The sequence below is a fragment of the Acinonyx jubatus genome, chromosome A1 (genome assembly GCF_027475565.1).
Source record: "Acinonyx jubatus isolate Ajub_Pintada_27869175 chromosome A1, VMU_Ajub_asm_v1.0, whole genome shotgun sequence".
Taxonomy (NCBI): domain Eukaryota; kingdom Metazoa; phylum Chordata; class Mammalia; order Carnivora; family Felidae; genus Acinonyx; species Acinonyx jubatus.
The window spans coordinates 106869187-106895924 of record NC_069380.1 but is presented as its reverse complement, the minus strand read 5'-3'; the positions used below and the strand labels follow the sequence as shown (position 1 = coordinate 106895924).

General features: G+C 37.5%; 1 protein-coding gene across 1 annotated transcript; it reads left to right on the top strand.

Moving 5' to 3' along the window:
• Positions 1–687: 687 nt before the first annotated feature.
• Positions 688–5136, top strand: HINT1 (histidine triad nucleotide binding protein 1). The gene is made up of 3 exons (XM_015067417.3): positions 688–909; positions 3165–3269; positions 4412–5136. The coding sequence occupies exons 1-3, from the start codon at positions 799–801 to the stop codon at positions 4574–4576; spliced, it is 381 nt and encodes a 126-aa protein (XP_014922903.1). The 5' UTR covers positions 688–798; the 3' UTR covers positions 4577–5136.
• The last annotated feature ends 21602 nt before the right edge of the window (positions 5137–26738 follow it).

Sequence of the window (26738 nt, the reverse complement as noted above, 5' to 3'; positions counted from 1 at the left end):
AAGAGGGAAATGGGTTAAAAAAAATATGAGAGGGTGGACACAGAGTAAATAAAACTTTTAAAAGGCAACAAAGATTTGAAGGGGTATGTCAAATTAAGAAAGGTATTGTTCCTTTAAGGTGGGGCATCTTACATTATGTTGATTACTTCTGGGAAAAAGTCTTTGTAGAAGAGTCCTGGGAGGATTACAAACTACTGATGCCTGGGTCCCAACCTGGGAGTCTGATTTAATTGATCTGGAGTGAGGCCAGATTCAAGAGGATTTTTCAAAAGTTCCTCAAGTGATTTTTAACATGTTGTGCGAACCACTGCTAGAGGGAGAAAAAAACTGACGCAAGGAGGGCTTACTTACTGGAGCCAAGACTTTCTGTGGCTGAGAAATTACGTGGTACAGTGTCTCATACAGCAAACATGCTTGGATTATCAAATCTTTTCAGTTACAGTACCTAATTTTTCCTACAAGTGCCCATAAAGCAAGGGAAGAAGGGCGTATACAGTAACTCCACTCCCCAAGACACACTAAAGGAAGAAAGAAAAATGACCTTGATGTGGCTCCCTAGAGTCTCCGAACAGGAACCTCCCTTCCGCCGGGTCTAGTCGGGCGGTTCTTGCAGGCTCCCGCGCCCTCGCTGCACCCCACAGCTCAGGTCGCCAGTGCGCACGCGCCGGACCTGCTCGAGAGCCCGAGCAGCGGTCCCCGCGCAGGCTTGGCCGCGCACTCCCGCCCTCTGCCCGCTGCCCCGGCTCCTCCCTCCTCCGGAGCTTCTCCCTGGGGCGGCCGCGCGGGAGGGAGGCCGAGATGGCTGATGAGATCGCCAAGGCTCAGGCCGCCCGGCCTGGTGGCGACACGATCTTCGGAAAGATCATTCGCAAGGAAATCCCAGCCAAAATCATTTTTGAGGATGACCAGGTAGAGACCGGGCGTCACCTCGCTGGCGGGCAGAGGCAGGCCAGTCGCCCGTGGACACGCGGGTTTCCTGTCGAGGGAAGGGTCGGGCGGCGCCGCGAAGGGAAGGGACCCGGTCGCCCCGCGCGGCCTCTGCCGCGGGCCCCCAGCCAGCGGGCAGGGCCGCGGCCACTCCGGGGCGGCCTGCCGGCGCGTGCCGGCGCTCCGGTTACACGTTATCAGCCCGGGGCGCGGGTCAGGCTGCCCGGCGCCCGCGGGGCCCGCACCGTGAGGTCTGGGCGCGTGTTGGGGACGCGCTGGCTCCTCGGCGTGGGCTCCCGCCGGCTCCGCGGCTGCCTCGGACCTCGCCGGTGTCAGGAATCTTACAATCTCGCCAGCGCTCTGCCTGACAGGGAGAAATCCGATCGCGCCCTGACTCGGGCCCAATCTCCGCGATCTCCCGCGCACAGCGGGTCCGCCTGGGCTTCCCGGCTGCCTCTCAGCGCCGCGTTGCTCAGACAGCCTGGGGCCGGGTGCACCGGGGTGGCGGGGGGCGTGCGGGGGTCGAAGGTCAGCTTCCGCGAGGGCCAGCCAGTCAACCCCACCCCCACCCCTGAGATGAGTGGGTTCTGGGATTTGCTTTCCTTTGACCCCGCGCGGTAGCAATGGTTCCTTTCTTGTTTGACAGGAAGCAGTTTTTCTGCCAAGGGACTGAGCATGTAGGTTTTGTTGATTTCACCGTAGGTGAAATTCTGTTTGATAAAGTCCGAGTTGATGTGACATCTTGTATAAAATATTTAGTAAGCAGTTGTATTTATGAGTTTGGATCTGAGACAAAGCTGGGCAGGAGATTGGATGATTTAGACAAATACTTTTGTAACTTTCTGTTAAATTAACTTTAAGAAATATAGAATATAAGGGAAACATTCTTCTGATGCTCCTATGGCATTCTTAGATTCAAAATGTTATCCAAGATTTAATTAGATTCCTTTAGGTGATTTTATTTGGATACCTTTATTTGTCACTAGGAAGAAAGTTATTTTGTTCTAAAAAGTGCGTCTTTTTAAATATTTTCACTTGCTTTTTATAAATTATTGAAATATTGACTTTTGAACCACCTACGCCCCAAGAAGTATAACTGCATGAAGCAGTCTAAATGATACAGCATTTTGTGTGGAGTACTAAACAGAAATACTCCTGAGACACTTGAGTAGGGTTAGGTTCTATTAAGTAGCTTCCGCCTTCATTAGAGAACAAGAGATACAAAAATATTCATGTGGTATGTAATTTGTCTAAATGCTAACTATTCTCCTTGTGTCAATGGAAGAATAGAATATTACTTAAATAGTTGAGTAAGGGGGGAAGAAATAGGTCTTAGTCAAATATCAAACAAATACATGATTACAAAGCTGATCACTGCAGTAAAGGAAAAAAAAAACCAGGAAATTGCACAATCAGGGCTTCTAACCTAGGGACGTTGGGGAGGGGAATCAGATTTCTTTCAGAAATTTTATATATGCTGGGAGCTGAGAAATGAATAGCAGATTAAGTTAGAAGTTGGGGTTGGAGAGGGGAGAGAGGACCATTGCAGTAGGGAATGGTCTTTGAAAAAGCCTGGGAGGGTAGAGAGAGATGGAAGACAATATGATTTCAGCAGGAAGAGTTTGCAGTTTCTACTGGAAAGGTAGACAAGGATTAGCATGCCTAATTTCTACTTAACTTTTGGAATTTCCCTAACTCATAGAGCCTGGGGTAGCTCAGTTGGTTGAGTGACTTCAGCTCAGGTCATGATCTCACGGCTCCTGGGTTCCAGTCCTGCTGAGCTGTCAGCACAGAGCCTGGAGCCTCCTTGGGATTCTGTGTCTTCCTCTGTCTCTGTCCTTCCCCCACTCAGGCTCTCTCGGTCTGTCTGTCTCTCTCTTGCTCTCAAAAATAAATACACATACATACATACATACATACATACATTTCCCCACCTCAGCATGGTTGTCTGTAATCACCCAGTCAAAATCAGGTTCTTCTATGTTAATCATGTATTTCACCCTTTTCCTTTGTAACAAATAGGTAGATTTCTAACTTAATTAATTATACCCATTTTTAAGGCCAGCCTTCCCATTAGGCTGTAAGTTCCATGAAAAGGGACCATGGGATCACATGTATTGTGTACACTTCTGATTTCTGAGCATCTAATACGGTGCCTCCCATGGGATTAGTGTGAAAGAATAAATGTAGCCTATAAGATGGTATACTAAAACTGATTTTTTCCCCCTTATCTCTAGTGTCTTGCTTTCCATGACATTTCTCCTCAAGCACCAACACATTTTCTGGTGATACCCAAGAAACATATATCCCAGATTTCTGTAGCAGAAGATGATGATGAAAGTGTAAGTAAATTTACCAACACAGTTTATTCTCTTGCCTTTTTTTTAAAATTTGGGAGACTAAATTTTGACCTGAAAGTGATGTCACATTTTCGTTTTCCTAAGGACAGTACTGAGGGAACAAACCAGATAATCACTAGGGAAGTGCAATGTATAAATAATTTGAGGGTTTTTTTTTTTAAATAGAGATATAGTTGACACATAATGTTTTGTTAATTTTAGGTGTACAACATAATGTTTATATATATGTATATTATGAAATGACCACAGGAACTCAAGTTAATATCTATCACCACAATATTCTTAAACAAAATGGTTCCTAACGAGGAATAGTTGGTGAGACTTATTTTTCCTTAATAAAGAAACAGTACGTCATATAGGAAAGAAAAATCATTATTTCATTTTGCCAGACATACAGGCCTCAGTTAAATATTCTCCTAATGCTCCTTGTGATTGATTGTATAATTGTTTGTAAGTACTGGCTGTTCTCCTTCACGGGTGCTTTAAAACTTCCTGCCTCATTGATATCAGGCCTGGTCATATGACTTGATTTGGCCAGCAAATGCAAGCAGAAGTGGTATGTCTTGCATAGAAACTGTAAGAGCTAGTACCTGGTTTGTCATGTTCTCTCTTCCCTTTCCCCCTATGATCACACAGAAACTACTCCTTCAGCCTGGGTTTCAATGTGAAAAAAGATGTATTATTTAGAGCCTAGTCTACTTGTGATGAACATGTAGTGAGCACAGGAAATGGGATCTTTGTTATAAACCAGTATTTGGGGTGGTTGTTACCATAGCTTAATCATACTTATCCCGATTGATATACTCTCCTATTACAAGAAAGCAGGATATATCTTGCTTTATTAAGAACATTTAAATACCTCTTGGAATATGATTTTACCATTGTTTTAATTGAGATTTACCTCTGATTTGTTTATTGGAATTAGTAATGCATAAATACCTAATCTTAATGGGTTTTTAATTGTAAATTAGGTTGTATTAGTACTAAGAGTTACCAAATAATTTGTCCAGACAGGTATGTTTCAACTTGGTGGTCTTTTAATATTTAAACTTGGTAGTATGTTATTTAATGGCAAAAACTTGTAAATTGCCTATACTTAAGAAACTTTTTTTTTTCTTTTCCAGCTTCTTGGACATTTAATGATTGTTGGCAAGAAATGTGCTGCTGATCTGGGCCTGAAGAAGGGTTATCGAATGGTGGTGAATGAAGGTTCAGATGGGGGACAGTCTGTCTATCACGTTCATCTCCATGTTCTTGGAGGTCGGCAGATGAATTGGCCTCCTGGTTAAACATGTTTTAGGGATAATTTTCCCTTCTCTAGGCAATGATCAATATTTGCAAGTTCCAATATGTTAAATAGTATACGTATTTTTGCCTGTGTATGGAGAGATTGAGGGAATAATTTTAAAAGCCCATAAATAATAAAAGATAATGTTGCATGGTTTACAATCTCTCTGAAACCTGTGTTTGCTTTATTAAAAAAAAAATGTTGGAATGTATGAAGGTAGAATTCATAATTTGGGTATTCTTTTTTCTCCCTAATGTATACTAAACATATGTACATTGTTAAAATGGTATGACTGGTTTCTGAAGACAAATACAAGATTTCACAAATTGAGTTTTAGCTTTGCAATACACTTTTAGGGTAAAATATTAGTCCAGGTGGAGATTTTCTAATCTAATTCTCTCAATACTTAAGAACAAAAGAGTATCTGATGTGATTGATCCAGAAAGTGAATGATTTGGGTCTAAGAGCAGTGGTTTTTGTCAAGCCCATGTTCCCCCTGGACTGTTGGGGTAATTTGGAAGGAATAAAAGTAGATTTGTCACAGAATCTTTGATGACCATATGAAGCCATCCATACGTTGTTATTTCATTATCTAAACTCTCTGAATATTTACTATAATTATATTACTTAGAATTAACTTTCCACATTGAAAACTTATAAAAATATTTTAAGTTGTGCAAGAATCTGGCTGTGTGGAATTAAGGAAGGAATCTCAAGGTCTGAGTTCTCCTTATCAGAACATACTTTTTTAGTCTTGCCTTTCTGCCTTCCACAGACTAGTAGTTGTCTAGCAACCAATTTCTGTAAATAATAGTGGGTGTAACTTTTTTTCCAAGTTAAATCTCCTTTCTTGCTTCATTCATATATGGTACTTTATTGTACTGATTATAATTTTTTTCTGTTCACATTTTGACTTACAAAATTAAGTAATTAAATTTTAAAAAGCCCTTTTCTTATGGCATGGGTTTTAATTAAAAAGAAAAGAAAGTAGTTAAGTCTTTTTCAAACATGTACTACAAGTGTGCCAAGAGTTGATTTAAACTCTGCATATCAGTCCTTTCATAAGTCTGGAAAGCAAACTGTTTGAGAGCATCAGCTGGTGCTCTCAAACTGCTTCTTGAAATGCTTTGTGTGATATACAGGATCATTTAATAAAGAGATTTTTGCCTCTACTGTCATAACTTGGAGATATTGCAGGTTCTGTTCCAGACCACTGCAATAAAGCAAATATCACAAGTTACTAAAATTCAATGAATTTTTTGGTTTCCCAGTGCACATAAAAATTACATTTATACTATACTGTAGTCCAAATATGTGATAGCATCATGTAAAAAAAAAAAAAAAAAACAGTGTATAAGTGTATATACTTTAAAAAATACTTAATTCCTATAAATGCTTACCATCATCTGAGTTTCCAGTGAGACAATCTTTATTGATAGAGGGTCTTGCCTTGATATTGATGGTTGCTGACTAGTAAGGTTGGGGTTGCTGTGGCAATTTCTTTAAAAAGGCAGTGAAATTTGATGCACTGATGGACTCTTCCTTTCATGAATGATTTCTCTGTAGCATACAATACTGTTTGATAGCACTTGACCCACAGTCGAACATCTTTCAAAATTGGATTTTTCTCAAACCCTGCCACTGTTTGATCAACTAAGTAAGATTCTAAATCCTTTGTTGTCACTTCAACAATCTTCACAGCATCTTCATTAGGCACAGATTCTATTCACAAGAAAGCACATTGCTCACCCTTAAGAAGCAACTCCTTATAGCAATTTAGTCACATCTCAGGCTCCACTTCTAATTCTAGCTGTCTTGTTCTTCCCATAACATCTGCAGTTACTTATTCCACTAAAGTCTTGAACCTCTCATAGTCATCAATGAGGGCTAGAATCAACTTCCAAACTTATGTTCATATTGCTATTTTGACCTCTTCCATGAATAGCAAAGGTTCTTAATGGTATCTGGGATGATTAATCCTTTTTAGGAGGTTTCCAATTTACTTTGCCGAGATCCATCAGAGGAATCTATTCTATGGCAGCTACAGCCTTAGGAAATGTAGTTTTTAAAGGGTAAGTCTTGAAAGTCAAAATTACTCCTTAATCCATGGACTGCAGAATGGATGTTGTCTTAGGCATGAAAACAACATTAATCTCATTCTACCTCTCCATCAGGGCTGATGACCAGGGTGACCAGCTACATTGTCAACGAGCAGTAATATTTTTAAAGGCCTTTTGTTGTTTTTTTCCTTAGCACTAGGTCTCAATGGAGGGCTTAAAATATTCAGTAAATACTGCAAACATGTTGTAAACAGATGTGCTGTCATCCAGACTTTGTCCAATTTATAAAGCAAAGGCAGAGTAGATTTAGGATAATTTTTAAGGGGCCTAGCAGTTTCAAAATGGTTAATGAGCAATGACTTCAAATTCATGTTTCCAGCTGCATGAGCCCCTAACAAGAGAGTCAGCCTGTCCTTTAAGGCTTTGAAGGTAGGCACTGACCTCTCTAGCTATGAAAGTATTAGCATCTTTTTCCAAGAGAAGGCTTTTTGGTCTACATTGAAAATCTGTTGTTTGGTATGGTCACCTTAATTAATTCTCTTCACTAGACCTGAAAAATTTGTTCAGCACTTGCTGCTTCTTCCTCTTGCAATTTTATTTTATGGAGATGGCTTCTTTCTGTAATTCTCATGAACAAACCTTTGCTAGCTTTAAATTTCTGGATCCTTCTTTCCTCTCTCAGCCTTCGAAGAACTGAAGAGAATTAGGGCTTTTCTCTGGATTAGGCTTTGGTTTAAGGCAATGTTGTGGCTGGTTTGATCTGTCCAGACTATTAAAACTTTTCTCCATATCAGTGATAAGGCTATTTGCTTTCTTATTCATGTAGTCACTAGAGTAGCACTTTTAATTTCCTTCAAGAACTTTTCCTTTGCATTTGCAACTTGGCTAACTGGTACAAGAGGCCTACCTGCCAACTTGTTCTGTCTTTTGACATGCCTTCCTCGCTAAGCTTAATCATTTCTGTCTTCTAATTTAAAGCCAGAGACATGTAACTCTTTTCAATTGAACACTTGGAGGCCACTGTAGGGTTACTAAGTGGCATAATTTCAGCATTGTGTCTTAGGGAATAGGGAGGCCCAAAGACAGGGAGAGATGGGGAAGGGCTAGTTGATGGAGCAGTGAGAACACACAACATTTATCGATTAAATTCGCTGTCCTACATGGCTATGGTTTGTAGCACATCAAAATAATTACGATCACAGATCACCATAACAAATATAATTGTAATGAAAAAGTTTAAAATATTCCAAGAATTACCAAAATGTGCCAAAGATATGAAGTGAGAAAATGCAAATGGAAAAATGGCACTAATAGATTTGCTTAACATAGGATTGTCACAAAGCTTCAATTTGTAAAAAATGCAGTATCTGCATAACGCAGTATCTGTGAAGTGTAATAAAATAAGGTATGCCCCTAATAGCTCATTAAGTTTTCTTCCTAAGTATATTTATTACCATTCTATCCAGTTCCATAAACTTCTCAGGAATAGTTACATGCATTTGTTTATTTAGAGTAACTTTTTTTTTTTTTAGATTTTTAAAAATGTTTATTTTTGAGAGAGAGAAAGCACAAGCTAGAGAGGGTCAGAGAGAGAGAGAGGGAGACACAGAATCCAAAGCAGGCCCCAGGTGCCAAGCTGTCAGCACAGAGCCCAATGTGGGGCTTAAACTCACAAACCATGAGATCATGACCTGAGTCAAAGTTGGATGCTCAACTGACTGAGCCACCCAGGTGACCCTAGAGTAACTTCTGATGTTTCTATAGCTGGTTTCTTTGTTTCATACTGAAGATTAGGCACTTTTTCTTAGAAATGCCCTTGGTTTAGGGGTGCTTGGGTGGCTCAGTCGGTTAAGCATCTGACTTCGGCTCAGGTCATGATCTTGAGGTTCGTGAGATCGAGCCCCGCGTCGGGCTCTGTGCTGACAGCTCAGAGCCTGGAGCCTGCTTCAGATTCTGTGTCTCCCTCGCTCTCTGCCCCTCCCCTGCTCATGCTCTGTCTCTCTCTCTCTCTCTCTCTCTCTCTCTGTCAAAAATAAACGTTAAAAATTTTTTTTAATAAAAAAAAAGAAATGCCATTGGTTTAACATGGATTCACTGTACTTTGTTTGAAAATGACCTGATAGTGATGGAACTGACAAGGAGTGATCAGATTTTCAGCATGTTTTTGAAGTTAAATCTGGAAGGATTTGCTAATGGGTAAATATGGGGGTAAGAGAAAGGATGAAGGATTTATTATTTCTCAAGAGTCTGTGGACTGACTGGGTGGTTTTTCTGCTGCTTTGGACAGAGTTAGTTGTGTCGCTGTGTTCTCTTGAAGGTTGGAAGGTCCAAGATGACCCCACTCAGATGTCTCGTGTTGGTAATGGAAACTAACTGTGGTCCTTTGATTCTCCTTTGTATGGCCCCTTATTCTCTTGTAGCTTAGACTAGCTTACATGATGGTCACATGGTGATAAACACCCCAAACCCAGTGTAAAATAATTATTATTTCTCATCGTTTTGTGTGTTGGTTGGGTGGTTCTGCTTATCTCACCTGGGCTCACTCATGTAGGTTGGATAGAATGGATTCTGAGAATTGGGATGGCTTGGCCTCTTTCCATGTCTTTCACCCACAATATTCTACACAGCTTAATGTTCTCAGGGCAGCATTCAAGAGGGCAAAACCAATGCCGCAAGACACCTGAGGCATAGGCTTCAGAACTCAAGTAACACCACTTGTACCACACCTTATTGGTCACAGCAAGTTAGAAGGCCAGCCTAGATTCAAGGGTTTGAAGACAGAATGAAGTATGCAAGAAGTATATCTCTTTTTTGTTTTCTATAACAACTTTTCTGTTTTGATTCTCTGATCCAGCATGGTAGGAAATTCTTCATTTTAGTCAGTTTAGAGTTTCCCCCACCCATCCCCAGGTGTGTACCTAATTTATGGAGGGTCTTGTATAATGTCATGGTATCAGGTGCCATCTAGGCCTAGGTGTCATCGGTCTCTATAGACTGCTGGAGACTTTCATTATCTCACTTAATCCTTATTTACTGATCCCTGTAGGTTGACACTTTGTAATAATGATGACCAAGATTATGATAGTAATTATGACAGTTTTATGATAGTATTAATAGCCATTGCTATTTATTCAGTGCCTGCTATTGGATAGGTGCTGTGCTCTATTAAATACAGTATTGCTAAAAAATAAATAAATAAGTAACTCTGTATATGTCTATTATATCCTGCGGCATTTGCTCAGAGTATTATATGTGTAATGGACGCTTGTAATTATTGGTGTCCAGCATTTGAACCCTGTTCACATCTGAGGGATTCCTTGCCTCCCAAAAGAGAAGCTGAAATGAACAGATATCTAGTATTCTAGCTCCTCTGCCAGCTGGGATTGGGGCCCTTGAGTTAGGCTCTGCCAATCAGATACACTCATCTGGGATTTTGAATTTGAAACTAATGACACAAAGAAACAAGGACAGTGGAGACTTCTTTCTGGTGTCAGTGGCAACAGCACCCAGTTGGCAGGCACAGCAGTGTCTGTGTTGCCAATCGCTGGATCCAGTATTGAATACCAGGGATGATAACAGTGCTAGCTGTGGTTCCTGGTTCAGTGACAGTGGGAGCAGAGCCCCACCAGACTAGCGCTCTGGTTCTGTTTTTGGGTGTGGTATTACTTGCATAGCTTCTCTTTCTTTTTGCCTGTTTTCCCAGTTAATCTGTGACTAGCCATTAAATATGGTTTCAAGAAATTAATGTTTGGAGAAATTTTTAGTCGGAATGGTTTAGACAATAGATTCTCAGGGAAAGGTGAGGTTAGGGGGTGGAGAGCCACGATTAGTTATTTGGCCTGGTTTGGATAAAGACAAGGAGAATCCAGCTAACATTAAGGAACTGTATTTTTATAGCCCATGGTAAATAGTAGTAAGTAGCTAATCAAGTCATTCTGTGGATCACTTGTACCAATACTGCCAACTGAAGGCAAGGCTTTGGGTCTGCCAAGTGCTACGGCCATAGTACCGTATGAAGGGCAACCAGAATTCAAGGATGGTGGAGGTATTGTGATTGCTTCTGATTGCTTGCTGAACAGCTTTAAAAAATGAATTACAAGTTTTCTTTACTTTTTCTTCCCTTCCTTCCTTCCTTCCTTCCTTCCTTCCTTCCTTCCTTTGACAAACTAAGATTTCTAAGTTAGTAGTTCAAATTAGCAGTTGAAACCCAAAGGCTTTCTATGACAATGCTATAAAAATCTGAGAGATTGTTCCAGGAAATAAGCTCTTGTAGCTAGAGAACTGAAACAGTTGTAAGCCAAACAACATTTTGATCCTCAAGGTTGCCATGTTTCAATTCATAGCTTTGTCTAGACTCTTATGAGGAAGTTAGAGTATCGATAAGCAAAGAATGGTATCTGAATACTTGGAATGAGCTATCCTGGACAATTTTGCTGACTCAGAGCATCCCACATTCCTAACCTCCTGAGCCTTTCTTGTCAGCTGAAGCAGCCTCTTCTCTTGTGTAAAAGGTATCGGTTGCTTAAAGAACCTTCCCAATTATTTCTCTTATATACTGCAGCTATTCCTGTACCTCATTCTTGAAAAAGAAAAGTAAACTCCTCAGGCCTAATCTTCCATGCATCTCTTACATTTCTTTCTCTGCAGTTTTATCAGAAGATCCCAAGAGACCCTAAATGGTACATCTGGGACCATTCTCAGAACTGCAGAAAGAGAAGTCGCTAGGTGAAAAGAACACTTTCTACTACTGACAGGAATGGAGAAAGGCTGAAAACACCCAAGAGTTAATAAGCTAAAAGTAAGTTAAAAAGATAAAAAGTAGAGAGGTGCCTGGTGGCTCAGTCAGTTGAGCATCTGGCTTTTGATTTCGGCTCAGATCATGATCTCACAGTTCATGGGATTGGGATTCTCTTTCCCACTCCCTCTGCTCCTCCCCCCCCCCCCAAAAATAAACAAAAAACATTAAAAAACAAAAGATAGCCTAAAATCAAATACAAAGAGAACCAAATTAAATCAACTATATATAAGTCTTAAAAACAAACACACACAAAATATAACTCAAGTTACTTTTTGTAAAGTTTATTTTACTTATTTTGAGAGAGAACAAGAGAGAAAGAGCACGGGAGGGGCAAAGAGAGAGGGAGAGAGAGAATCCCAAGCAGGCTCCACACTGTCAGCCCAGAGCCCAATGTAGGGCTCAAATTCATGAACCTTGGCATCATGATCTGAGCTGAAATCAAGTCTGCTTAACTGAATGAGCCACCCAGGCACCCCTCAAGTTACTTTTGAACACAACACATGGACTCTAGATCCTAAACCAGATAAATTTTGAGGACAAGGACAAATGCAAAGAAATCTTGAATATTATCTCATGGGCTTGCTGTTTGCAGTATTGTTTGTAACTCTTTCTGTGTGTATCATAGGATAGAACAAAGTTAATGGTGTGAATGAGAGAGTTTTCATTGTGCCAGAAGGGAGATAAAGATACGGAACAGGAAAAGGCGAGAAAGAAGCTCATGAAGTTGAGAAGTACCAGTATACATTGATAGTTTTAAAAAAAAGGCATAGTCTTATCCACTAGGCTTAGTGACAGTAACATTACATAAACACCTAGCTTTTGGTCTTTAACTACTGTTCCTGATTAAAAGGTTCCTTGAAGAAATGGCTGATTCCAGGTGTGGGGAAGGGAAAGTACAAGGTGAGCATTGGATATCTTGTTTGGGTATGCTGGGCAGAGGGAATGTTCAAAGACTGAGGAGGTCATGTCAAAAGGACACAGGAATTTGACTGAATGAGCTCCAGGTGGCCAAATATGGGATAGTTAGAGCATAAGAATAATTAATAATGGGCACGATACATGGAGAAATAAATATGTAAATCTATATTGAGAGGTACCTGGGTGGCTCAGTTGGTCTAACTCTTGATTTCAGCTCAAATCATAATGTTACGGTTTGTGGGATCAAACCCTGTGTAGGGCTCTGTGCTGACAGTGCAGAGCCTGCTTGGGATTCTGTCTCTCCCTCTCTCTGCCCCTCCCCACTTGCACGCACTCTCTCAAAATAAATAAACATTTTTTAAAAAATCTGTGACTTTATATTGAGATGACAGAGAGAGAGTGTGTGCTTTTTTTTTTTAGCATAAGCGCCAACTTGTAATTGTAGAAGAAATGATCAAACGGAAGAAAAAAATCACAATTTTTCCACCCACTACATAACATATATATAACAATATAACACAATGTAACAACTGAATCAGTCAAGGATCATCAATGAATGCTAACACCAGAGGGGGATATGGTCTCAAAGCATCACTTTACTGGTTTGCAATCTCAGAGTTTCTTAGGTGAAATTCAAAACCGGGCCCCAAATGTGCAGTGCAAGGAAAAACTGAAGAAATAAGCAGATCCCTCTAGACTGGTGGGTAGCAGTTTTGGGTTTTTTTGAAAAAAATTTTTTTAGATTTTTTTTTTTTTTTTTTTTGATAGAGAGAGACAGAGCACAAGTAGGGGAGGGGCAGAGAGAAGGAGACACAGAATCTGAGGTAGGCTCCAGGCTTCAGGCACCGAGCTGTCAGCACAGAGCCCGATGCGGGGCTCAAACTCACAAACCATGAGATCATGACCTAAGCTGAAGTTGACGCTTAACAGACTGAGACACCCAGGCACCCCTGGTGGGTAGAAGTTTTAATAAGCAGAGGAACTTACATATGAGGCTTGTCTTGGGCAGCCTTGAGATGAGTAGATCTCTGGATCTGCCCACGAGAATCTTCAATATTTATTTAGAGGTCTTAACAGAGCTCAGGCACATATGCCATCCGGATAGTCTCAACAACGTGTTACTCTCTCTAGGCTGCATCCTTGAAGTGGCTGCTAGTATAGCAATAATAGGTGGAATGTAGATTCCTAGGATAGGGGAGAGAGTAAGGAGGCTCCAATAGCCTGGGTCTAGCTCACAAGTCAACCACACTGGTCACATCCTCTCAGTGACCTCCTCCAGTACACTTCCAAATCACTTATTAGTTACAAAAGGAGAAAGTATGTATTCCAGTGAAAAGATCCGCTTGTTATTAGCACATTAAATATGTACACACAAAAAAAGCATCACCAATAATGGTGAAATAAGGAATACATGACACTATCATAGGGTATTATCTTGCTAGATGTGTTTAATGTGAATCTAATGATGAAGAAACAATCCAATAAATGTTTAAATTCAGAATATGGGACATTTTATAAGATAATTGGGTTAAACTCTTTTAAAAAAGTCATTGTCATGAAAAACATCAATACTGCAACTATCAATATCGTAAACAATAACCACCAAAAGGTAATTATATTCTTATATTAAAAGAGGCTACAGAGACATAACATAAGACAATGTATTTATAAAGATTGGATCTTGGATTAAAAAACAGCTGTAGGGGTGCCTGGGTGGCTAGTCAGTTAGGCATCTAACTTTTGATTTGGGCTCAAGTCATGATCTCATGGCTCATGAGATCATGCCCCACCTCAGGCTCTGTGCTGGGTATGAAGCCTGCTTGAGATTCTCTCTTTCTCTCTCTCTCTCTCCCTCTGCCCCTGCCCTGCTCATGCTTTCTCACTTTCAAAAATAAATAAAGAAAAAATAAAATATAAAAAAAAAATCCCAAAACAGCTATGAAAACTTTCCTGTAACAACTGGGAAATTTGAATATAAACTGTATATTAAATGACACTATTGAATGGTTAACTTCCCTAGGTGGGTTACTCTGTTGTAGTTTTACAGGAGAATATCCTTGTTCTTAGATGATGAATGCTGAAGTATTAAGGGATGAAGGGAAGTGTAATGATCATTGCAACTTATTCATTAACAGTCATTCTCTATTTCCTTCTAAACCTACTGACTCCAGTCCTGAACAACCACTATTTTCCACTTTATGGAGTTGCTTATTCTGGACATTTCAGAATCATACAATATGTGGTCTTTTGTGACTGAATTCTTTAATTTAGTACCCATTTTGTAGCATGTATCAATACTTAAGTCCTTCTTATATGACACCTTTTGGTTTTCCATTCATTGGCTGATGGACATTTGGATAGTTTCCACATTTGGCTCTTATGAATAATGTTGCTATAAACATCTGTGGGCAGATTTTTGTGTGGATATAGGTTTTATTTCTCTTAGGAATCTACCAACTTAATTGGAATAGGAATTGCTTATATGGTTACTCATTTGGTCATATGGTTAGTCTGTGTCTATAGTCTTTTATGACATATAAAACATACAGACATATATGTCTACATTCTTTTTGAAAATTTGCCAAAATGGGGGCTAACCCATTTTCCTAGTCCACCAGCCATGTATGACAGCTCCAATTTCTCTACATCTTGGCCAACACTGCCGTTTTTATTATAGTCATCCTAGTGGGTGTGAAGTGGTATCTTGTGGTTTTGATTTGTATCTCCCTAATGGCAGATGATTATCTTATCTATTGGTTATCTTTTCATGTGCTTATTGCTCATTTATCTATCTTTGAAGAAATGTCTATTCAGATCATTTGCCTATTTTATTTTTATATCTTATTTTTAAAAAATATATTTTAATGTTTATTTATTTTTGAGGGATAGGCAGAATATGAGTGGGGGATGAGCAGAGAGAGGGAGACAAAGAAACTGAAGTAGGCTTCAGGCTCCGAGCTGTCATCACAGAGCCTGATGTGGGGCTCGAACTCGCAGGATGTGAGATCATGACTTAAGCCAAAGTCGGACATTTAACCAACTGAGCCACCCAGGTGCCCTTCATTTGCCTATTTTAAAAATTGTCTTGCCTTTTTTATTAGACCCTTATTAGATATAGGAATTGTGAAAATTTTCTCATTCTTTGCATCACCTTTCCTCTTTCTTCATGGTGTCCTTTGAAATACACAATTTTTTTTTATTCTGAAAAAAATTTTTTTCTCGTAAACTTTAAACCCAATGTGGGATTGAACTCATGACCTTGAGATTAAGAGTCACAAGCTCTATCAACTGATCCAGCCAGCTCCTAATTTTTTTTTTTAATTTGAGTATAGTTGACACACACTGTTACATTAGTTTCAGGTGTACAACTTGGTGATTTGACAAGTTTATACATTATGCTGTATTCACCACAAGCATAGCTACCATCTGTCCCATTACATTGTTATTACAATATCACTGACTGTAGTCCTTATGCTGTCTTTTTTATTCTCGTGACTTACTCTTCCATAACTAGAAACCTTGTATCTCCCTCTCTTCTTTGTCCATTTTGCCCAACCCCTTACTCCCATCCCCTCTGGCAACCATCAGTTTGTTCTCTGTATTTATAGATCTGATTCTATTTTTTCTTTATTCATTCACTTTTTTAGATTCCATTTATGAGTGGAATCACAGGGTATTTGACATTTTTCAGTTTTATTTCACTTGGCATAATACCCATCTATGTTGTTTCAAATGGGACAACTTCATCTTATTTATGGCTATATAATACTCCAGTGTGTGTGTGTGTGTGTGTGTGTGTGTGTGTGTGTGCACGTGCGCATATATGGTTTCCTTATTCCTTCATCTATTGATGAACACTTAAGATGCTTCCATGTCTTGGCTATTGTAAATAATGCTACAATAAACATAGGGGTGCATTTTTTGTTAGCATTTTTATTTTCTCTGGGTAAATACCCAATAGTAGAATTATTGGATCATATTTCTTTTTTTTTTTTTTCTTTTAGAGAGTGCTAGAGAGAGAGAGAGAGCACATGTAGCAGGCGAGGAGCCAGAAGGAGAGAGAGAGATAATCTCAAGCAGGCTTCACATTCAGTGGGGAGCCTGATGTGGGGCTGGATCCCACTACCCTGGTATCATGACCTGAGCTGAAATCAAGAGTCAGACACTCAGTTGACTAAGCCACTCAGGAGTCCTAGATCATGTTATTTCTATTTTTAATTTTTTGAGGAACTGTTTTCCACAGTGGCTGTACCAGTTTATGTCCCCAAATACACAAGCATTCCATTTTCTCCACATCCTCATCAGCACTTGTTGTTTCTTGTCTTTTTGATTTTAGCCATTCTGATAGTTGTGAGGTAACTCACTGTGGTTTTAATTTGCATTTTGCTGATGATCAGTGTTGTCGAGCATCTATTGGCCATTTGTATGTTGTCTTCATGAAAATGTCTATTCATGTCCTCTTCCCACTTTTAAATTAGATTGTTTGTTTTGTGGTATTTAGTTGTATAAGTTCTCTAAATATTTTGGATACAAACCGTTTATTGGATATGTCATTTGCAAATATCTTCTCCCAGCCAGTAGGTTGTGTTTTACTTTTGTTGGTTGTTTCTTTTGCTGCAGAAGTTTTTTATTTTGGTATAGTCCCAATAGTTTATTTTACTTTTATTTCCCTTTCCTTAGGAGATACACTTAAAAAAAATTGTTGCTATGGCTGATGTAAGAGTAATTACTGCTTGCGTACTCTTCGAGGAGTTTTATGGTTTCAAGTCTCATGTTCAAGTCTTTAATCCATTTTGAGTTTATTTTTGTGTATGGTGTTAGAAAGCAGTCCAATTTCATTCTTTTACATGTAGCTGTCCAGTTTCCCCAGCACCATTTATTAAAAAGATTGTCTTTTCCCCATTGTATATTCTTGCTTCCTTTGTCATAGATTAATTGACCTATAATTGTGGACTTATTTCCAGGCTGTCTATTCTGTTCTATTGATCTATGTGTCTGTTTTTGTGCCAGTACCATACTGTTTTGATTGCTGCAGCTTCTGAAAAATTCTGAAGTCTGGTATTGTGATTTTTCTTTCTCAGGATTGTTTTGGCTATTTGGGTTTTGTTTGGCTATTTCTGTTTTGGCTTTTGTAGTTCCATACAAGCTTCAGGATTAATTATTCTAGTTTCATGAAAACTGCTATTGTTAATATGATAGGGATTGTGCTGGATCTGTGGGTAATATGGACATTTTAATAATATTAATTCTTTCAATCTGTGAGCATGAAATATCTTTCCATTTGTGCTGTTTTCAATTTCATCAGTGTTTTACAGCTTTTGGAGTATAGGTCTTTCAACTCTTTGGTTATGTTTATTCTTAGGTATTTCTTTTTGGTGCAATTGGAAATGGTGTTACTTTTTTAAATTTCTCTTTCTGTGACTTTTTGTTAATATACAGAAATGGTACTGATTTCTGGGTATTAATTTGGTATCCTGCCACTTTACTGAATTCAATTTCCTGACAGAGTTTTTAGGATTTTCTATGTATATATTATACTGTCTGGAAACAGTAACAGTTTAACTTCTTCTTTACCAATATGGATGCCTCTTATTTCTTTTTCTGGCTTGGTTGCTGTGGCTAGGACTTCCAATACTATGTTGAATAACAGTGGTGAGAGTGGATATCCTTGTCTTGTTCCTGACCTTAGGGGGAAATCTCTCAGTTTTTCACCATTTAGTATGAGGTTAGCTATGGGTTTTTCATATATGACCTTTATTATCTTGAGGTATGTTTCTTCTAACCCCATTTGTTGAGAATTTTCATCATAAATCTATGTTGAATCTTGTCAAATACTTTGAGATGATCATATGATTTTTAACCTTCATTTTGTTGATGTGGTGTATGACGTTGATTCAAACATTGAACCATCCTTATACTTGGGGAACAAATCCCACGTGATCGTGGTGAATTATCTTTTTAATGTATTGTAGTGGTTTGCTAAAATTTTGTCAAGGATTTTTGCATCTATGATCATCAGAGATACTGGCCTATTGTTTTCCTCCCTCCCTCCCTCCTTCTTCCTCTTTCTTTCTTTTTCATTCTTTTTCTTTCTTTGTTTTCTTTCTTTATTCTTTCTTTTCTTTCTTTCTTTCTTTCTTTCTTTCTTTCTTTCTTTCTTTCTTTCTTTCTTCTTTCTTTCTTTTTCTTTCATAGTGTCATTGCCTAGTTTTGGCTTTGTGGAATATATTTGGAAACTTTCTTTCCTCTTCTATTTTTTGGGATAGTTTGAGAATAGATAGTAATTCTTCTTTAAATGCCTAGTAGAGGGGCACCTGGGTGGCTCAGTTGCTTAATCATCTAACTCTTGATTTGAGCTTAGGTCTTGATCTCAGGGTTGTGAGTTTAAGCCCTGCATTGAGCTCTGCACTGGGCCTGAAGCCTACTTAAATAAACAAACAAACAACAACAACAATAAAAAATGCCTGGTAGAATTAATTTGTGAATCGATCTAGTCCTTGATTTATTTTTTGGTGGCTTTTTGATTACTGATTCATTTTCATTATTTGTGATTGGTCTGCTTAGATTTTCTATTTCTTCCTGGTTCAGTTTTGGAAGATTATGTCTCTAGGAATTTATCCATTTCTTCTAGGTTGTCCAGTTTGTTGCATATAATTTTTCATAATATTCTCTTATAATCCTTTGTATTTCTCTGGTGTCAGCTGTTACTTCTCTCTCGTTTCTGATTTATTTGGGTCCTTTCTCTCTCTCTCTTTTTTTTCTTTGTGAGTGTGGCTAAGGGTTTGTCAATTTTGTTTATCTTCTCAAAGAACCAGCTCTTGGTTTCATCTATTTATTTATTTTTCTTAGTCTCTTATGTCATTTATTTCTGCTCTGAACTTTATCACTTCCTTTCTCTGACTTACCGTGGGTTTTGTTTGTTCTTTTTCTAGTTCCTTTAGGTGTAAGGTTAGATTATTTATTTGGTCTTTCTCTTATTTCTTGAGGTAGGCCTGTATTGTTATATACTGCTCTCTTAGAACTACTTTTGCTGTGTCCCAAAGATTTTAGACCGCTATGTTTTTATTTTCATTTGTCTCCATGTATGTTTTAATTTCTTCTTTGATTGCTTTGATGAGTCATTGGTTGTTTAGTATCATGCTGTTTAGTCTCCATGTGTTTATTTTTCTTCCAGTTTTTTTTTTTATTTATTTCTACTTTCATACCTTTGTGACTGGAAAAGATGCATAGTATGACTTCAGTCTTCTTAAATTTATTAATACTTGTTTTATGGCCTAATATGTGATCTGTTTTGGAGAATGTTCCATGTGCACTTGAAAAGAATGTGTATTCTGTTATTTTTCAATACAACGTTCTGTATATGACTGCTATGTTCTGTATATGACTGCTATGTCCATTCAAAGACATTGTTTCCTTATTGATTTCTTATCTAGATGATCTGTCCATTGATGTAAGTGGAGTGTTAAAGTCCCCTATGTTATTGTATTACCATCAATTTCTCTCTTTATGTCCATTAATATTTGCCTTATGTATTTAGGTGCTCCAATGTATTTACAACTGATAAACTCTTTTATTGCATCGATCTCTTTATGATTATGTAATGCCCTCTATGTCTGTTGGTATGGTCTTTGTTTTATTTTATTTTTGTTTATTTATTTTTTTTACTCTTTAATTTATTTATTAATTTACATCCAAGTTAGTTAGCATATGGTACAAGAATGATTTCAGGAGTAGATTCCTTAATGCCCCTTACCCATTTAGCCCATCCCCCCTCCCACAGCCCCTCCAGCAACACTCTGTTTGTTCTTTATATTTAAGAGTCTTTTATGTTTTGTCCTCCTCCCTGTTTTTATATTACTTTTGCTTCCTTTCCCTTATGTTCATCTGTTTTGTATCGTAAATTCCTCATAGGAGTGAAGTCATATGATATTTGTCTTTCTCTAATTTTCCTTAGCATAATATCCTCCAGTTCCATCCACGTAGTTGTAAATGGGGTATGGTCTTTGTTTTAAAGTTTGTTTTGGATGGCATGTTTTTTTTTTTTTTGAAACACATAAATTTTTAATTTTGATAATGTATATTAACCTGTTTTACTTGTATTTTTTGTGTCTTATCTATGAAATCATTGCTTTATCAAGGTCAACATTTTACACCTACATTTCCTTCTTTTAGATTTAGTTCTTACATTCAGGTCTTTAATCCATTATAAGTTTCTGTATATCATGTTAAGTCTAACTTCATTGTTTTGCATATGGCTATCTAGTCCCACTACCATTTGGTGAAAAGATTATTTCCCCATTTAATTGTCTTGGCATCCTCATTAAAAAAATCAACTAACTATAAATGTGAGGATTTGTTGCTGGGCTCTCAATTCCATTTCACTGATTTATTTATTCTTATGCCACTATCAGACTATCTTGATTTCTGTAGCTTTGTAGTAATATTTGAAATTGGTGTGATTCCTCCAGTGTTTTTTTTTTTGTTGTTGTTGTTATGTTTTGTTTTGTTTTTTGGCTTTTTGGTTTGTTTGTTTTTGTTTTTGTATTTTAGATTGAAGTGTAGTTCACACTTGAGTGTTCTTTTTCTATTTTGTTTTGGCCATTCTGGGCCCCTTGATTTTTAAAAGTAGACTTTATGTTTTAGAACAATTTTAGTTCCACAGCAAAACTGAACAAAAAAAGAGTTTCTATTTATCTCTGCTCCTACTATCAATATCCTGAACCAGAATAGTACATATGTTACAATCAGTGAACCTACATTAATACATCATAATCTTACTTTAGGGTACATTGTTGGTGTTGTACATTCTATCAGTCTGAACAAATGTAAAACGACATCTATCATTATAGTATCATTCAGAATTATTTTCACTGTCCTAAAAATTCTCTGTGCTCTGACTTTTCATCCATCCTTCCCCACTAACCACTGACCTTTTTATTGTCTCCATAGTTTTGCCTTGTCCAGAATGTCAATCTGTTTACAGATTGACTTATTTTCTCTTAGTAATATGTGTTGTAGGGTTTCTCCATGTCTTTTGATGACTTGATAGTTCGTTTCTTTTTAGTGCTGAATAATATTCCATTGTCTAGATGAAACACCTTATTTATTTATTTACCTACAGAAAAATATCTTGGTTGCTTCCAACTTTTGGCAATTATGAATAAAGGTGCTATAAATACCTCTGCACAGGTGGTTTGTGTGTTTGTCTGTGTGTATGTGTGTGTGTGTGTGTACACAAATTTTCAACTCGTGTGAATAAATACCAAGAAGCACAATTGCTGGATCTTATAGTGAAAATATATTTAGTTGTTAATAAACTGCCAAACTGTTCTCCAAAGTGGCTATATCACTTTGCGTGCCCGTCAACAATGACTGAGAGTTCCTGTTGCTCTACATTTTTACCAGCATTTGGTGTTGCCAGGGTTTTGGATTTTGGATATTTTAAAGGGTGTGCAGGTATATCTTATTTTTGATTTAATTTGCAAGTCCCTAATGAGATAGGATATTGAACATCTTTTTATATGCTTATTTGCCATATATATATCTTCTTTTCAGGTCTCTTGTCAATTTTTAAATCCATTATATATTTTCTTATTTCTGAGTTTTAGAAGTTATTTTTTCCTTTATCAGATACATCTTTACCAATACTTTTTGTAAAAACATTATGCATGTTGGGATTTTGACTGGGATTGCAGTGAGCATTTAGATCAAATTGGAAAGAACTCACATCTTGATGATACTGAGTTTTTCTGTTAATGAATATGGACTGTCTCTCCATTTCTTTAGTTGATTCCTTCATCAGAATTTTATACTTTTCCTCATTTAGATATTATACATACATATATATACACATATTAGATTTATACCTAAGTATTTCATTTTTTGGGGTGCTAATATATAAATGGTATTTAAAAAAATTTTTGAATTCTACTTGTTCATTGAAGGTTTATGGGAAAGTGGCTAGCTTTTGTATATTAACCTTGTATCCTGCAAACTTGCTTTAAAAGCTTATTAGTTCTGGTAGTGTTTCTTGTTGTTGTTTATTCCTTCTGTATTTCTACAAAGAAAATGATGTCGTCTATGAACAAAGATAGTTTTATTTCTTCCTTCTCATTATGCATACCTATTATTTCTTTTCCTTGTCTTACTGCACTGGACATGGCTTCCAGTATGTGACAGGAGTGGTGAGAGGACATTCTTATCTTGTTCTTGATATTAGCAGGAAAACTGTTTAGTTTTTCACATTTAAATAGGTGTAGGTTTTTGCAGATGTTCTTTATCAAGTTGAGGAAATCCCCCTCTATTCCTAGCTTGAGAACTTTTATATAAACCAATGCTAGATTTTGTCAAATACTTTTTTCTGCATCTACTAATATTATGTGTTTTTTTTTTCTTTTTTAGTCTGTTAATGTGATGAATTACATTAATTTATTTTCAAATGTTGAATCAGTTTTGCATATCTGGGATAAATCCCACTTAGTCATGATAGATAATCCTTTTTATACAATGGTGGATTCAATTTACTAATATTTTGTTGGGGATTTCTGCATCTGTATTCACAAGGGATACCGATCTGTAATTTTATTTATTTATTTATTTATTTATTTATTTATTTATTTATTTATTTATGCGTGCTCTGGTGTTTGTATTAGGGTGATGCTGGCCTCACAGAATGAGTTAGGAAGCATCCCCTCTGCTTCTGTCTTCTGAAGGAGATTGTAGAGTATGGTAAAATTTTTTCCTTAGATGTTTAGAATTTACCAGCAAATCCACCTGTGCCTGTTATATTTATTTTGTTTTGGAAGGTTATTAACTACTGATTAAATTACTTTGATGTATGTAGACCTATTCCAATTGCCTATTTCTTCTAGTGTGAATTGTGGCTGATTGTGTCTTTGAAGGAATTGGTCCATTCCATCTAGGTTACCAAATTCGTGGGCAGAGAGGTGTTCACAGATAGTATCCCTTATAATCCTTTTGATATTCCTGGGGTCTGTAGCGATGTATGCTCTTTCATTGTGACTAATGGCAACTTGTGTCTTCTCTTTTTCTTGGTTAGCTTGGCTAGAAGCTTTTTTGGTTTTAGTGATCCTTTTTAAAGAATCAGCTTTTCATCTCAATGATTTGATTGCTTTTCAGGTTTCAAGAGAGAATTTTACAATTTTATTAAATTATTCTTCAACTTTGATTATTTCTTCCGCTTCCTTTGAATTTAATTTGCTCTCCTTTTTCCAGTTTTAGGTGGAAGCTTAAATTAATAATTTTAGGGGCACCTGGGTGGCTCAGTCGATAAAGCCTCCAGCTCTTGGTTTTGGCTCAGGCCATGATCTCACAGTTTGTGGGAATAAGCCCTGTGTAGGGCTGAGCTCACCGCACAGAGACTGCTTGGGATTCTCTCTCTCTCAAAATAAGTAAACATTTAAACAAACAAAAAACGTTAATGATTTTACATCTTCTTCTTTCAAAAAAAGGTTTTTAAATGTTTATTCAATTTTTGAGAGAGACAGAAACAGAAGGCAAGTGGGGGTGGGGCAGAGAGACAGGGAGACACAGAATCCAAAGTAGGCTCCAGGCTCTGAGCTGTCAGTGCAGAGCCCGACACGGGGCTTGAACCCATGACCACAAGATCATGACCTAAGCCAAAGTTGGATGCTTAACCGACTGAGCGACCAAGGTACCCCTAGATCTTCTTCTTCTAATACATGCATTCAATGCTATAAATTTTCCTCTAAGCATTGTTTTTGCTGTATCATAAACTTGTTTCGTTATATTTTCACTGAGTTCAAAACATTTTAAAATTTTTCTTGAGATTTCTTCTTTGATCTCTAAGTCCACATGAATTTTTGAACTAGCTTTTCTTTTTCTGCAAAGAAGACAGTTAGAATTCTTATTCTTCAATAAGAATAAATGATTTCCAATGACTAAAAGTACTTTGGAACCAATGTAATGCCAAATGAGGTCTACAATACTTTTCTCCTTTAGCTTCATTCTTTCTCCGAATGTGTCACTTGAAAACAGAAATAAGATTTATTTTTTGAACGTACAACCTTGATATCGAGTCACAGCCTCCACCAACTGAACCATCCAGGTGCCCTCCTCCCGGTATCTTTGATGGAATATTACAAAATACATTTTGTCACTCTTCTTTCTCTTCTTTCCTCTTTTTTGATGTATTTATCCTTCTGTGAATAGCATCAACAATTCCTGAAAATGAAAGAGCTCTAAGGCTCATTAGCTATAAGAATGGTAAGAATCTTACTCTTGAGACCAAGTGTTTACCCTTTTTAAATTTACTTTTGTCATATCACATTAGACACTTATATTTGGCCACATAGTACAGGCTGGGGTCAGGAGAGCATTAAGCTTTGCTAGACTGCATTTAAAAAAAGTTTCCTGGAGCACATTTTTGTTATTAAAGAAAATAAATTAGGTTCTAATTCAAGAGGTGTTTCTCTGGATTTTTGTTAATGCTGTAAAAAAATTGTTTTGTGTCTGCCATAATAAAACCAGTGCATTGATTTTCCTTTCTGAGTTCAGGAAATGCCTCATTTAATTATTTGTTTGCTAGTAACTACTCTTAGGTAAAAAGCAAAGGAATGAATTCTCTTTATGATGGAAATAAATAGTAAATATGGCATACAGCATGTATTTTGCAGTTTATACTACTTACATTCCATTGAACATGGCTATAAATGAGTCAGGGAAAGAGATATCAGAGAGTTCTCGTGTTTGCTAAAGGGAGGATTTAATTCTTGGTATTGAGATATTCTATGTCTTTAAGATTCAGCTATTTGGTGTGTTTAGGAATCTGTAAAAGGTTTTGTTTAAGAGTATAATTATCATGATGAGCATGTATAGAAATGCTGAATTACTATATTGTACACCTGCAACTAATATAACACTGTATTTTAACTATAATGGAATTTAAAAAAAAAAGGTTTTGTTATTACTCTTGTGAAATCGTAATGACTAGCAGTTCTCTTTGGAAAACATAAATTACCCTGTGTTGGAGTTTCCAAGAGGACTCCCAGTAAATACCACCTCTCTTCCTTGTTTGAGTTTTGGACAAACTGAGAAAATAAAACCAAGAATAAAGATAGAAGCCAACATTTTGATTACATCTTACTATTGGTAGAGATGTGGCTGGAGGATATGACCCTAGGTCTGTAGCCATGTGTTCTTCCTAATTCTCAGCCCATAATTAGATTTAATCCAGGAGGGGTGAAAGAACTGGGGGAATAGGAGGGAATATGAGTTTCTTGCTTGCAAGAGGAAGAATGGCAGAGGTAAGAATTTCCATTAGGGGTTATTCTTCACAGATTTACCCAACAGATAAATCACTCCACTCTCTTGGGATGGAATGGAAAAAATGGAAGAATGTGCTTAGGAAGAAGCCCTCCCCAAGGAAGCCAGGAGAAGAAGAAAGGAATTCCATTCCTACATTCCCCAGTTCTTTGTTCTTTTAACCCATTTATTTAGTTACTAAGCCTGTGGTTGACCACTGTTTAGTGCCCCTTCATAAAACTGCTCCTCCTAAATCATTCACTTCTCTCTGGGCATCATTCTGGAACTGTTAGTGGGAATTTAGATTTTGACCCAAGAAGGCCAGGAAATGAGTGAGAAAATACATTTATTAGTCAATACTAAAGATACTCTATTTCAAAGGCTGGAAACTAATTCCCCACTTTGCATTCTCAACTATGTACAGTTACACTGTCCAACAGAGTGTATCAGAGGTCCTGCATGAGAATGGATTAACATATTAATATATAGCAATTAAATAATAACACAAACTCTGAAAATATGGAACTTCATGTGTGAATGTGAATGTAAATCTTTGCTCATTATCAAATTCCCAGAAATTAGTCTAAACATAAAATCTTTTTGTAAATTTTATACAAAGGAATTAAAATCCAAAATCAACATTTTTGTTCTATTGAGCTGCAAGTCTCAAGTTAAAAATTTTTCAGACCCCAAACTCATCCTCTCAAATTTCTTTCATTTGGTTTTAGCCAGGGACTAGGTGCTTAGCCATGGACCATGATGTTAAGGTTTCAGCTGGCTCTCATGTAAGGGGTATGTTTTCTTTACAATTTCAGAAATAATACCTGTTCAGAGTCAGGTTTTTCCTGGCTCTCCCATTTTAGAAAGTTCAGAGTGTTCACAGACCTTATCATAGCCACAGATTTAGGAAAGGAGATGTCTCTATCCCAGGAGCAGGAGATGGGGGAAACCCAGACCCCACTCTGCTTCAGCTTCAATGAACCTGGGAGATGGGGAGTACAAGAATACTTGGGCAGAGAGCTCCAAGCTGGAGAAAACCAACCCACTGTCAAGAAAACCCACACTCACAGCTACATGCAAAAAAAATGCACAAAATGTAACCA